Raw genomic sequence first — 14,488 nt, forward strand, 5'->3', positions numbered from 1 at the left:
GAGCGGACGGGGGAGGGGGCGGGTACAGCTGGCTCTGCCTCTAGATAGGCAGAGCCAGCTGTCACGCAGCGGGGGGGATCCAGACATAATTGTCGGGATCCGCTTCAGCTGCGGCGTCTCAGTATACCGCGAGCAGTAGCTCGCTGTATACTGTGGTGTCTCAGTACAGCTCGCGGTATACTGAGCCTAGGGTGACGGGAGGACGCTAGTTTGTGTCCTCCCGTTACCCTAAGGAGAACTATGGGGAAAAGCCTTAACCCCATAATTCTCCTTTTAAGAAATATCTAAATGATAGTCTGTGTACACATAACCCTAACCCCTTCATGACTGAGCTTTTTTTCAATTTCTGTTCGCGAATGACTGGCACGCTTTTTTTTTAATTTTTTGCTGTGTGATTCTTCCACGGCAGTAATATGCTTTCTTACATATTATATATTGTTTTTTTAGAGGACAGATAGGGCTATATATTTATCACTTATGCTTAACGCCTCACTTAGAACTAATAAAATATATTTCAAAAATGTAAATACTTTTTCCGCACTTTTGATTATTTTTTAGAGAATTAGCACGGCTAAAAAAAATGCATTAAAATAAATTAATGTATTTGTCCTTTATTTGGAAACGCCTCGCATCCCTAGGGTTTCAGAAACGTTTTCTGTAATTTTCAGCCTAAACTAAAAGCTAAAACTTTTTTTTCTCAAAGCGTATACAGTAGTGGCATACAATGTCACTGTCAGAAAGGGAACAGCACTTCGGAACAGCCAATAATAACCTTAGTGAAATTAGAAACGTTTTGCTTAATGTTTCTCTTCTGAAACCATGTAGCAAAAAGCCTGTAGACATCTGGATTTCTTAATCCCAGTGTGTTCAGTTGTCAAACAGTGACCGCCAGTGCTGTAAATATCGCCCTGCTTTTTGACACTAAATCGCTAAAAGGAAGAGAGCGGGTCTGCTTTATTGTTTGTGATTTTTCTCTTCCATTTTATTCCCACATTACTCTCCATCGTTTCCATATGTGTCTCTACTCTCTATCAAGGTGCCCATACCCTTTACAACCCTCGCAAGACTTTTGTCTTGCAAGGGATGTAAAGTACTTAAAAAAATGTACGATCTGCCCATCTTGGACAGGCAGATCGTACTTGCGATCACCTTGAGGGGCGGGCTTGCAAGGACGGCAAACGGGCAGTGTGCGCATGCGCACACCGGCCCGTTCGTCAGTTGTCGAACAAGCAGGCCACTAACTCGCCGAGAATCGTACGATTCTCGGTAGGTTTTCCAGCCTGCTTGTTCGATGGAAGACGTGCGACCGTACAGTAGAAACGGTCGCACGCCTTCCATACACTGTACGATTCTCGTCCGATCGCGGGATTTCCCACGATTCTCGTACGAGAATCGTACAGTGTATGGGCACCTTCACTTGTGTTGTCGTTGTGTTCCCTACCTTATTCGTGTATTAAATCTTTGTGTACATTTCTGTGCTACAAAATCTATTATTCCTAGCATCATTGTGTTATAGTGTAACTCCTACTCTTTCCCCTCCCTCTATGTGTGATGTGTTGACTTAACTTTACTTAGATAAGTAAAGGGAATATTCTTTTGATCTAAGTAGTAAACCCTTTTAAATGAGTAAATATGAGCTTTACTTATAGTATTTTCATATGCTCTAGTGTTGGTTTTTTTAATTTTAATTTTCCCCATACAGATCTGTGATTTTGGATTGGCACGTGTTGCAGACCCAGACCATGATCACACTGGTTTCCTGACAGAGTATGTTGCAACTCGCTGGTACCGGGCACCAGAGATCATGTTAAATTCCAAGGTAGATACCACCTATATTTGATATATATTGTGAAATGCTTTTTTGGTGCTTGTACAGCTTTTAAAGAAGGTCTGATCTGCCTGGAAAAGGTGAGCAGAAGGCAAGGGACTAGTGACCAGCATTGCCTGTAGGTTCCTGCAATTCATCTTTCTTATTACTGGATTAGCATGCCTTGTTCTGCACTGTCCCTATGAGAAAGCAGCCATCTTGGTATAGGCAGAGCTTCGCCTCTTCATGTTGGCACTTTCCCCGACAACCTGTTGGGAATTTTCAAGGCGGGGCAGAGATCAGATTCATAGTATGAATGAAGCGGGAAGAGTCTTGCACTGCAGGTTCTCGGGTACAACATTCTCTGTACAGGGGCAAAGTAGTGGCATCATCAAATCCTATGTTAATACCGGTAGCAGCCAGAGTGTCTAAGAAGATCTCATACTGCAAATGTACAGCTATTGAAGGCACAGGGGTGCACAGCTATTTTCAGGTGAAAGTGGATAAAACATGGTACATCTTTTAGGTTACTGCTTGGCAACAATTGCCATTTAAGTGTTCCCTATAAGAGAGCACACCTTCACTTTTTTAGCTCTGGTATAATTTAAGCCATATTTTCATATACTTTAAGGAAAGGTTTTTGTTTTTTTTGTGTGCATCTAGATAAGCCTTTCTCCAGGAAAAAAAGCCATTCATGTTGGATACAGTGGGGAAGGGATAGAACTTCCATTTGTTTTCTTTTGCTGCCTGTGTCCTTTTTGGGCATATTCACTTTCATTTTTATGAACCTCCTGTAAAGCTTGAATGGCTGTCTATTGGTTCCAGTTCTGGCAATCTGTCTTCTGTCTTCACTTGTCCTGGTCACACAGGGATTAAGTGAGGAGAAATCCCCCAATGGAGTTGGGCAGCAAGAGAAACCTGACGATTACTCCCTGCACTGCAAGGGTTAAGTGTTCATTTTAGGTCTAGGATCACTGCAGCCTCTTCCCCTGGGCTTCGGTGATCTAAGTCCCGCTGAGGTCATCCAGTCCATTGGCTTATATTATACATGAGGCGGAGAGAGCTGAACTGGACTGAGGTTTGGGCTGGTATCTTTTATTTTGTAGCCTAGACCAAATCGAGCACTTAACTAATTTGAAGTAGATTCCTGACTTTTTAGACATTTTGTTCTCCATGCCCAATTCATTTCTGCTTTTATAAACCATTTTACCCTTTGGAAGACATGTTCCGTTTGAGGAAATTTTTCTTGTTTGATACTATATAAAATATTTTATTTTCCTAACAGTATTTCATTTTCTCTTAGGGATATACCAAATCAATTGATATCTGGTCTGTTGGCTGCATTCTTGCAGAGATGCTTTCCAATAGGCCCATATTTCCAGGAAAGCATTATCTTGATCAACTTAATCATATCCTTGGTAAGGGCAACCACTAAAGGTGTTTAAGACGTTTTTAATTACGGGGTTAAAAAATGCATGATTTGTACTAAGTGTTTTTTGTTTTTATATTCACAGGCATTCTTGGATCTCCTACTCAAGAGGATTTAAACTGTATAATAAATTTGAAAGCTAGAAACTACTTGCTGTCCCTCCCTCATAAAAATAAGGTTCCCTGGAACAGGCTTTTCCCAAATGCAGATCCTAAAGGTAAAATTAATAATTTCCCTTTTTAAAGAATCTCAGGATAGAAATGTAGGAATTTCCATCTGATGTGAATGTGTACGCTCAGAGTAACTGCCCCAGAAACAAATGTGCATATCGGGTCTCCTGACACTTTTTACTGTTGCATGTTTGCTCTGGGTCAGTGTGTCACAAAGTGGTAAAGTAAGATAAGGATTGACAGCCTTGGAGTTTTCAACCTAAAAGCACAATTGAACCCTTGTTACTTATTACTGAAATGAAGGAGGGGTTCTCCAGTCTTACCACTGGAGAACCGGACCATGAGCTGTGGTGCGGCTCACCTATGTGTAACAGAGCACGGGATCAGTTATCCCATACTGCCGCAATTGGCAGTTAGAAAAAAAAAAAGCGCTCTATTTTACTGTATATGTAGCCTGACTGCATCCTTTACATTTGTAAATGAGGATTGAACTGGACTTTCAGCAGTGGCACAGTTTTTTACTCCTTTATTCCTTTTATAAAGTGATTGGCATCCTCATTTCATTGATTCCAGTTTTTAGAACACTCAATTTATGAGAGAATTGTTCTCAATTTAGAGATGGAGGTTTATTTTAGCAGTGATCTAAGGTTGCCCTCTGAATGTCTAACATTGACTGACTTTCTGTGCACTATGGTAGCTAAGGGTGATGGGCACTTCTCCAAGTTCATCCTAGTGTATCATTTACACTTTTGCCGTTGTTTGAGCTATGAAAGAATCAAAAACGGTTCTTCCTACATGATATTTAGAAATTATGAATGCATCTGTATAGTAGATAATTGGAGCTGGTAGTGCATTGACAGTTAATGCATATGGTGCTTTGTAGAGTCTTTGCTTTAGAATAGAATTCAATTTTAGAAATGCACTGGTACTGTAACGCTGGCTATATACTATATATTCTGATTGTGCAATCCCCCTTTGGATCTACCATAACTTATGTAGTGCAAAAGCCTACCTGTTACGAAATTGTTTAGGTTTTGTCCTTGTATAATATAGTTTTGGTAAATCTAAATTTAGTAAATTAGAGATTATAGAGAGATTGTATATCCTGTATTGTATAGTAAATTGTCGGCTTTGGATAGAATGGCAAGAGAAATGGCATGGTTTACATTTTGAATTTTGTAGAATTACCTTCTATATTGCTTAAACATTATGATTTTATTCAGGAATTGAAAGGGTTGCCTTGGCAACTAAATCATGACCTGACAGCCAGATCATACAAGAAGAAACCCTTTGCAACCTGCTCTTATCTGTTAAAAGTATTGTTAAACCTGAACAGGACCAATCCGAGAACTGTGGTGTGTTTTGTTGAAGGAATTTATTTGTGACTGGTGGCAAGCAGTAGATATATGCAAAAAGTTTAAAAAAAACAGACCCCTGACATTTCCCTTTTTGAAATAGAAAAAGAAATTGAGGACACAAAGTCCTTAATTTCTTTTTCTGCAGCCTCAGCACTCAATGAATGGGAAGCACTCAGTACAGAGGCTCCTCCCATTCATTCACAAACTGCTGATAATGAATGGGAAGCACTCAGTACAGAGGCTTCCCGTTCATTCACAAACTGCTGATAAAATATTTACTATCGGCAGCTTCTGAATGGGGAGGAGCCTCTGTAGTGAGTGCTTCTCCCCATTGAGAAACTCATGAATGAACAGGAAGTGATGTAAATCACATCCTGTTCATAAGTGGGGACACAGTACTGTGTGTCCCCAGTTTTTACGATTAGACGATCACTCCAGTGTTTGTACTGCACAGAGGATCGGTAAATATCACCGATATTTATCCCCCCGCTCGACCACGCACAGAGCTGCTGTCGCTCCTCACTGCTCGGTCATCCTGAAACTTGCGGCTTTTCCCTGCCAGCCACCGCTCGCTCCTCCCGCCCAACCCCATCCGCCGGAGATTTTTTTTTGGATGCCCGCTGCCATAGCCCCTACAAGCGGGGGACAGCAGCGGGGATCCATGCCGGCACAGACCCCTGCCTGGAGCGGTGAGAGGCTCCAGATGCCGGGGGGCGGGGCGCCTGGTATTTCTGTTAATAGCGGTCATCAGCGGCTTGTGAGCCGCTGATGACCGCTATTAGTTTAAAGGGGACAGTCCATGAACATATAGTAGAACTGTTCCTCGGTCGCTAAAGCGACCATGAGCTTGTAGAAGACCTGTAAATGCCACCACCATAAGGCATACTGACCTGGCCAGCTGGGAACAGTTTTGTTCCACCGTATGCCTTGCGGCGGTGATCAGGGAAAGGGTTAAGCTAAGCATTATACACTGCTTCTTTGCTTAAAAAGTGGTCCATTGCATAAATGGTCATATCACTTTATAGTATGAAATTAGCTCTAGAACAAAAACTGTATTTGGCATCTGCAACTTCTGATATGCCGGTTTAGCATTTTGTATGACTTTGAGCTGAATAGTCTAACATTCTTTGGCAGTTATATTTTTAAAGCTTGTTCAGTTGGGGAAAATAGGTAATACAAAGAGGGTCCAGTTCTAGTGAAACTACCATTCTTTTGTTTCAGCTCTTGATTTGTTGGACAAAATGTTGACCTTCAACCCACACAAACGAATTGAAGTAGAAGCAGCTCTTGCTCACCCATATCTGGAACAGTATTATGACCCAAGTGATGAGGTGAGTTATTGTGGAGAATGCAAACCTATTTATTTGGCTTGAGCATTTGATCTAAAGAACATTTTCTTTGTATTTTTATTTTTGAAATTTGATAACTATTTGTATATTTTGTACTTGTATGCCTATATGCACTGAGGGGAATTTATCAGAATCTTGAGCAGTTGCTCATGGCAACCAGTCATCCGAAAACTTATTATGCTAGCTTATCACCTGAAGGCAAGGTTCCCCCTTCTCTGGTCAAGGTGCACTTAAACATGTTTACTGAAAATCCCATAAGGCAGTAACAGATTTAGTTAAGTTTTACCCCTTGAACATTCAGGCCTCAGCAGATGTCGGCTTTGGTTGTAAAGAAAAATATATTTAGCAGACCAAAAGTTAGCATATAAGAGAACTTTATTGCTGGGGTTAACAGGCACTTAAATGAGTCATTGCTAAGGAGCATGCATCTTCATATGCACATGTATCTTATGGGTCAGTGGTGGGGTAGTGAAGCAAGAATAAAGATGATTGCCCTGGAGCTTGCATCTAAACAACTCAGCCACGGCAGGTTCTATATTTCTTTCCAGGCAGGTTCCTTTTATGCATTTGTCAAATATGCTTAGCAAAAGGAAAGTGGAGGTCCTGCAGAAAGTCGCACATGTTCTTATTTTTCACCCCCTTCGTAGCACAATAATTTAGGACTTGCAGGCAAACCATGTTCTTTTTCTCCTTGTACAGCCACCAAATATTTTTTTTAATTGAAATTTATAGTCTTACAAGTAACCACATTTTTTTTTTTTTTATTTAGCCTGTAGCCGAGGCACCCTTTAAGTTTGAAATGGAGCTGGATGACTTGCCTAAGGAGACACTGAAGGAGTTAATTTTTGAAGAAACTGCTAGATTCCAGCCAGGGTACTGACCGCAATATGACCACAGGTAATACATATGCAAGATAATTTTTAATTACGATGAAATGTCTTTATTTTATGTGGGGGGTTTTTTGCAAACCTTTTGCTATGTTAGTGTACCTCTGGGTAACAGGTGACTGTGAACAAGGGATCTGGAACACATTTGCACATCAGCGTTAGTCATTTATGTGGATGTACTAATCTTGAAGTTTGTTGCTGGCTTGGATCAATCAATACTAGTCATTATATGCTTTAGATTTTTAAAGCAAGGGTAGCCAAGCTTTGGCCCTCCAGCTGTGGTAAAACTACAAATCCAATTAAGCAAGACACTGATGACAGGCATGATGGAATTTATAGTTTTGACTATCCCTGCTTTAGAGATAGATAGATATATCTATCCAATTTATTGCACACACACGTGTGTGTGTTGTTTTTTTTCCCCCACCCCTTATCAAGTGAGGGGCACCTTTTGGGTTATAATGCCGCTTACAGGAGGATTGGACACTGGCAATTCAAAAAAACTATAGGCCAACCCGTGATAAACCCTCCTACTATAAGCATGCCTCATTTCTATGCTAGTGTCCTAGGATAAACATTTTCAGCTGTGCTGTGTGGAAGACAAACCTAATTTTTCTTCCTCAATTAAGACTCTTATCTACATCGCTGCTAGAGCTCGTCTCTTCCACTGCAGCTATCCAGTGAGTCCATCCTCAGCCTTGATTTCGAAGTGCTGTGTCCAGACCCACTTGGACTGGTTTTTGTAGGGATAACCTGGAAGGGACCTTTGTACTGCCTAAGGAACTTTCCAGACTCTGTTCTGGTAAAAGTTGATCATGCCAGATTGTCAGGATCTTTTGTTCCAAGGTCTTTGCCATCTTGATTCACAGTCGCTGGCTTTAATGGCTGTTGAGGTACAGGGGCATCTCTAAGTCTGATACCTATCATTTTAGAAGCTAGGAACTCTACATTTCGCAAGGATTATCATTGGGCATTGAAGGTGTACTTGGTGTGAGTCTCGGGGCTTTGACCCCAGATGTTTTTTCTTTAGACAATTCCTCTTCTTTCTGCAGCTGGGCCTTGACCAGGGATTGAGCAAACATTAAGTTCTGGTTTCTTTCCTTTCTATCTTGTTTGAGACAGTTGGCTTTTCACATCTATGTACAGGGAGCTTCCTCTTTTCAACCATATGTGAATTTGTTGGATCTGAATTTTGCTCTCTGCATTTTAGAAACTGCCTTTTAAACGCATTAGAGAAGGTGGTATTCCTTGTAGTCCTCACCTCTGCAAGGAGAGTGTCTGAATTGGTTCCCTTATCCTGTGAAGGACTTCCTTCTGTCTTTCACCTATCCCTCTGTCAAGCATCAGTTCGCCAAACAATGATCGGCACCTCATACAAGTGATCCAACGGCTCTAAAGCCAGCAGATTGCTTGTATGTAAACGGGCATTGTTGCCTGTTTACAAATTTTGACAGGTTCCCGTTCGTGCGTGGTGCACGAGTGGCCTAGGCTAACTCACATCCAAGAAACTCCCGGGCCGTTTAATTACAACGGCCGGCCGGGAAGCAGTTAAATTGTGCAATGGGTTCACATCCTGTAATCTCGTTAGAAAGTTTAAAACACAGATTTGTAGTTGGTGTGCAACTGATGGCAACCTTGTGATAATGAAAAGTAAGACTGTTACAACAAATATACATGGTATATTTCCACATTTGCAGCAAATTGCAATAACACCTATTTTATGTATGCTATCATATTCTCTGTATTTTCAAGGAGAGGGCTGGGGAGTTACTGTTTACTAGGGATGCACCGATGTCTGTATTTTGGTACTGAGTACGAGTACCGATAATTTTTTTTCTGGTACTCGCCGATACCAATTAAGAGTACCAGAAGTCCCATTCACGAAGCCGGGTGGCGTGTAAAGACTCGCCACCCGGCTTCCCGATTAACAAGAAAGCCGTCCCATACAATCAGTGCAAATCTCTGTTCCCTCTCACCTCTGCATGTTCAGCCTGTCACCCCCGGGGCCTCTCCAGCCAGGAGCGGCCTTCCTCCGTTACACACCCGGAGCCGTCTTGCTGGCCAATCATGGAAGCTGGCCGCCGTGTATTGACGCGGCGCCCTGCTTTCTGTTCGGCCGGGAGGCCGGCTCCATCATGAGATAGCGAGCATGAAGCCAGCTTCCCTGTCAATCAGAAAGCCGGGCGCTGCATCATTACACGGCGCCCGGCTTCCTGATTGGCCAGCTTCCCGACCAATCGGGATGCCAGGCAGCGCGTCATTACACGTTGCCCGGCTTCCTGATTGGCCAGGAAGTTGGCTCCATGCTCTCTCATAAGTGACGAGAGAGCATGGAGCCGCTTCCCAGCCAATCAGGAAACCGGGCAGCGTGTAATGACGCTCTGCCCGGTTCCCTGATACAGGAAGTATCGGGCTAGGCATCGGAACATTTGGGCGAGTACTCGGCCAAATACTCGGTAGCGGCACTGATATCGATACTAGTCTCGGTATCGGTGTATCCCTACTGTTTACCATAAATAACCCAGTCTCCACTGTCCTGGCACATTTCATTATCAATTGTAAACTAGATTTGAACATAGTCCCAACAAAGGTTTAGCAATCATAGTCATTCAGTTAAGATTTAGATCTATTTTAAAACATAACTTGTATTTTTAAACGGGTTTGAAGGTCTTGAACTGATGGCCATTAGATGGTTAAGTTTTCAAAATGTTGATTTGAAATGCAATATCGGCGTTCAGTTACTCATCTTTGACTGACTGATGGGAAGTTAAATGAAGTGTTTATTGCTTGTTGTTCACCAACTGTTGAGAATTGTTTTTTGGCACCAGCTGGAACAAAATATGTACGAATGTGGAATTTAGTGACAGTATGATCTATGTGTGGGTAGAGTCTTTATTTCATTTTGGCAGTTGCACTTTGTGCCATGTTTGTTCTACCTTTTAAGCACAATCATATCGTGACAAATAAGGACCTGGGCATGGTGGCTAAAATATACTTGAGCTGTAAAGGTTTATAACCTAATTAAAGTTAAAAACTTAAAGCATAACTAAACAAAAAAAAAATGTTATGCTGTAAGTTGCAGCTATAATTTGATTTATTTACATAAACTTTAAAGCATGCTGTCCCTAACCTCAGTAGCCACAAGTACTGTAAATCATCCTATAAGGGAATATACACGTATATATTGTGCGTGTACACACACACACACACACACACACACTTATTATGACCACCCCATCAGTACTTTGTTGGGCCACCTTTTGCCTTTGCGGCGATTCTTCTTGAGTGGCATCACATTTCAACATCTCGTGGAGTCACGAGGCGGCCCAACGAAGTACTGATGGGGTGGTCATAATAATCTGACCACTCAGTATGTATATGTACACACACACACACACACACACACACACTTCTGAGAGGACCCAGAGTCTGCAACACCACTGAACAAGGGGCACCATGAAGACCAAGGAGCTCTCCAAACAGGTCAGGGACAAAGCTGTGAAGTACAGATCAGGGTTGTGTTAACAAATTTTAAACATCCCATGGGGCACCATTAAATCCATTAATAAAAAATGGAAAGACTATGGCACCACAGCAAACCTGCTAAGGGAGGGCCGCCCACCAAAACTCCCGAACCAGGCAAGGAGGGCATTTGCTGTCTGCCAAAAGGCATGTGGGAGACTCCCCAAACATATGGAAGGAGGTACTCTGGTCAGATGACACTAAAATTGAGCTTTTTGGTCTTCAAGAAAAATGCGGTCTCTAATGTGTGTATGCTTACAGTTAATCTATATCTTGCTCCTCTCTGCACTTCCAGTTATGAGTGTATGAGGAGAAAGGTATCAGTATAAATAACTTTTTCTATATCCATAGAAAACCAAATAAGCCAGCAACAAAACCGATGTCTTTTTGTTTTGTATTTTGTGTCAACTTTGATTTATACATGTGGAGACCAGTTGGTAAGGACTCAAGCAGAGGAACCTCCATTTCTACCTTTATTGTCCCTGAAAGTGGAACCCCACCCCAGTACATTGTCAATGTATTTAGGTATTGCTGATAAGAGCTTGATATGAGATTACATAACGCTGCTTTTTGTTTTCCTGTTCTGTATGTATTCTCTGTAAAAGACATTTAGCCCCTAAATATAGGTTTCTGTTTATAATTCTGGTTCAAATGAATGTTTTCATGAAAGGTTTGACTAGGCACTCCATAAAATGTAAGAATGTCATTCCATCAGCTGTGCTTCAATGAAAGTAGAATAACCATTTCTTCTGTTACTGCATACAAAGTAAATGCTGTCGGATTAAAAACCTTGTCTTTTTTTCTTTTTAAGGGAAAGGCTGTGAAGGACTTCATACTCCGACATCTGTGTTCTTGACAGTTCTTCCTCCTTGGCCATGTCCTGTGACCCATCTCAGCTTGTCCAGTCTAACTCCTTTGGGCCATTAAGGAGGGCGGTTCCTGGTAGTTGTGGCTTTTTTATGCTTCTGATGAATCTTTCAATCTGGAGAAGTGTTCTTGACACTCCTTTTTCGTAAAGCCCTTTTGCAGTGTGGTGCATCAAGCACTTGCTGATACCGTAAATAACTGCTTGTAAATTCATTTTTTTTTTTTTTCTTTTTATAAATACAGTGGTTTATTTCCCATGAAGTGGACAGTGTCCTGACTTTTACAGGCTTTACATATTATGTTGAACCCATGTTACTGATGACTGTGGTAACTGGCATTTTTTTTGTTTTTCTTCTTTTTGGGAGAGTTATTTCTCTGGGCACTTTAAATCAACAGAGAGCTCCATTTACTCACATATCATTTTAAACCCATTGCAGTTAGAAGCATTAAAAACCTGCTGGAGATCATTGTATAATATCCAGGTTTTCCTTGGCATGTAGCTGAGCTGTGTGAGAACTTTTAACCATTTATGTGCTTGAGGGACCTGATAGATTAAAATCGTATTCATAACAATCTGCTTACTTGTACATCAAACTCAATAGCAAAAAAGCTGCTGCAATATAACATTTATAATATATATAAATATATATATATATATACTTGCATACATATATATCTGGGGCATTTGTGCCATGCACTGGCCTTTTATAGGTCTGCGTGTTTCATGTATGGATGAGTTTGGAGGAAGAAGAGCTTTCATAGGACAGAAATAAAACAAGCAAGTGAAACCAAAATCTCATACCTTTTTATTTTCAGTTGGTGTTGGCATGAGGCCCACATATTGACTTAAAAATAGCATGCCAATGTTATTTCTAGTGGAGCCATATTCACTGAATGTTTTGACACTTAGTGTAATTTTCCCCATACATAAAATAACCAGAATGATAGTTACCATACTGTAACAAACAAATACTGTACTTATTGGGGATGCCAATCTTATTCCTAGCAATCCCCCACCCAGCTTCCCAAGATGGAGATACATCTGTGTATAAAGCTAACTCCTTTTTTTTTCCCTCTGTCATGCTGGAGCAGCAATCAAGCAAGCACTAAACTCTTTTAATGTGTAAAACATTCTTTTCTTTTCTGCAAGTATTTGTTCTTGGAGTTGTATTCTGTGGAGTTTTAGATGTTCTGTCCCAGTGCAGTGCCTCCTACTTTTTCCTCACTGCTCTTTGTGGTGAAAGATTTGCCTTGTTTCAGATGACCGTGCCCTCGCATGACTGTTAAGCTTTTCTGTGCAAAGATTGTCTAAGTGCCACATGCCTATGATTGATTGGATTAAGATCTCTTACCTCTGAGTTGTGTTTAAATGAAATCTTATCCTGTAACCTTCATAAGGATTATGAAACAACTCTGTTTTAAATACCCTTCCCCACCCTCTCCCATGTCTTCTCTTATAGCAACATTTATAGAGACTTGTCTGAACTGCCTAGGAACATGAGCAAAAATTGCACTTGTAATTGAAAATAAATTTGAAAAAAAAGTCTCCATTTAACCTTTTTTTTTTAATAGATTTTTTTTTTCCTCATTCTTTTCGAAGTTTGCTTAGTGGGTCAGTTTCTGTGATGTGGGTTATGTAAACATTTTACAATAATGTTGGTGAATGGGATTACCAGATAATTTTATGTTCAACTGATCAGACTAACCACTTGTTAGATCAAATGCTTATGTCTTATTAAACAGTTGTGCACGATATCGTCTGTAGAACGTATACTTTTTAAATAGACTGCTTTATTTAAGAGGCAGTGAAAAGCTGAGCCTTGTACACCTACTTTACATATAAAAAGGGATTGATCTGCTAGGGTGTTAGGCCGGCATCACTTGCCTTATTTCTCTTTTTATTATTTCAGTGTTTGAGGGAACAATTATAGCCATACCAGATTTCCACCAGTGATTTCTTTCATGCCCAGTATCTGTGCTTGTTTCTGAATCAACGTGACATACTGATATTAATGGATCTTATCTATGAAGAGACAGTTTATTTTGCCAGGTCTTGATCAAAGGACTTTGCTTTTCTTTTCTTAAGCAAACCTTTTTTTTCTTGATTTCACAATCTCTGACATGGCACCAAAACCCTTTTAAGAAATGTTAACTCTTCACCTTGCATTTAAAAGTAAAGCAAATGTTTATCTATGCACTGACGAAATTCACACTTTTTCCCCCCTTTGTGAGTATAATGCATGGATAGTTTAGTCATATTAATTGCATCAGGGAAAGAAGAAGCCATATGTAATTCTAGAAATTTAGAGAATGGTCTGTCTCCCCATTAATTGTGAAAGCATCCTTTTGGAGGGAGAAAGGGGGGTTGGGTTTTTGACTTAGTCTGGTGAAACCCTGGATAAACCAACTAAAGGTAAACCGTTATGCAGTAGCCATTCTACTTGTGATAGTAACCACAAAGGATATTCCAGTCTTTTTTTCTGTTTAGAAACCTTTTGCACCCACACAATGAGATGCTTCTAGAATCCGGTATTGTCGTGCTTGATGAGCACGGCTTTAAATCGGTATCATTGAATCCATTCCAGTTTAAGTATTGCATAATTGCTGTGATACATCTTACAGGAGCATCTGAACAGCCAAAACCGCCTGCTGCTTTCCACTTGGAAGTTTCTCACTACTAAATGCACTTCACCTACTGCCTTCAGATCTGCTCTTGTTCCCAAGATACCCATAACAACCATACACCAGTGTTTTCTTACGGTTGCTTGTATTCATTATTACTAGTCCATTACCATTTTGGTGCAAAAGGGCATATGCTTGCGGTCAATTTAAAAAGCAACCAACAGTTGGAACTGGTGACTCTCTCCTTCCCTCATTTTCTTTTTTTTTGTGTTGTCCATATTCAAGCACTCTTAACAGATTACTAAAAAAGAGCTTTGTACTTGCTTTGTACTGTTGGTGCCTTTTTAGTCTCGTATTCAAAATGTGTGTCGCTGATTTAAGTAGGTTGTAAAGTTAGAGGCTTCACTGCTTAGGTGGACAGAGATTCCTTTTCCTTTGGATAAAGACTTTAAAAGAATAGGCCGATCCATCAAGCAG

General features: G+C 40.7%; 1 protein-coding gene across 1 annotated transcript in view; it reads left to right on the plus strand.

The window, feature by feature from the left end:
• The window catches only part of MAPK1 (mitogen-activated protein kinase 1), a 48,979-nt gene extending 34,755 nt beyond the window's left edge, over nt 1-14,224 (plus strand). The window contains exons 4-9 of the mRNA XM_018566030.1: nt 1,703-1,819; nt 3,111-3,225; nt 3,322-3,453; nt 5,986-6,095; nt 6,883-7,010; nt 11,334-14,224. Coding sequence (XP_018421532.1) covers nt 1,703-1,819; nt 3,111-3,225; nt 3,322-3,453; nt 5,986-6,095; nt 6,883-6,993 — 585 coding nt within the window. The 3' untranslated portion in view covers nt 6,994-7,010; nt 11,334-14,224. The remainder of the gene's footprint in view (nt 1-1,702; nt 1,820-3,110; nt 3,226-3,321; nt 3,454-5,985; nt 6,096-6,882; nt 7,011-11,333) is intronic.
• Nucleotides 14,225-14,488: the final 264 nt, after the last annotated feature.

The sequence above is a fragment of the Nanorana parkeri genome, unplaced genomic scaffold, assembly GCF_000935625.1.
Source record: "Nanorana parkeri isolate BGI_ZX_2015 unplaced genomic scaffold, ASM93562v1 scaffold909, whole genome shotgun sequence".
Classification (NCBI taxonomy): Eukaryota; Metazoa; Chordata; class Amphibia; order Anura; family Dicroglossidae; genus Nanorana; species Nanorana parkeri.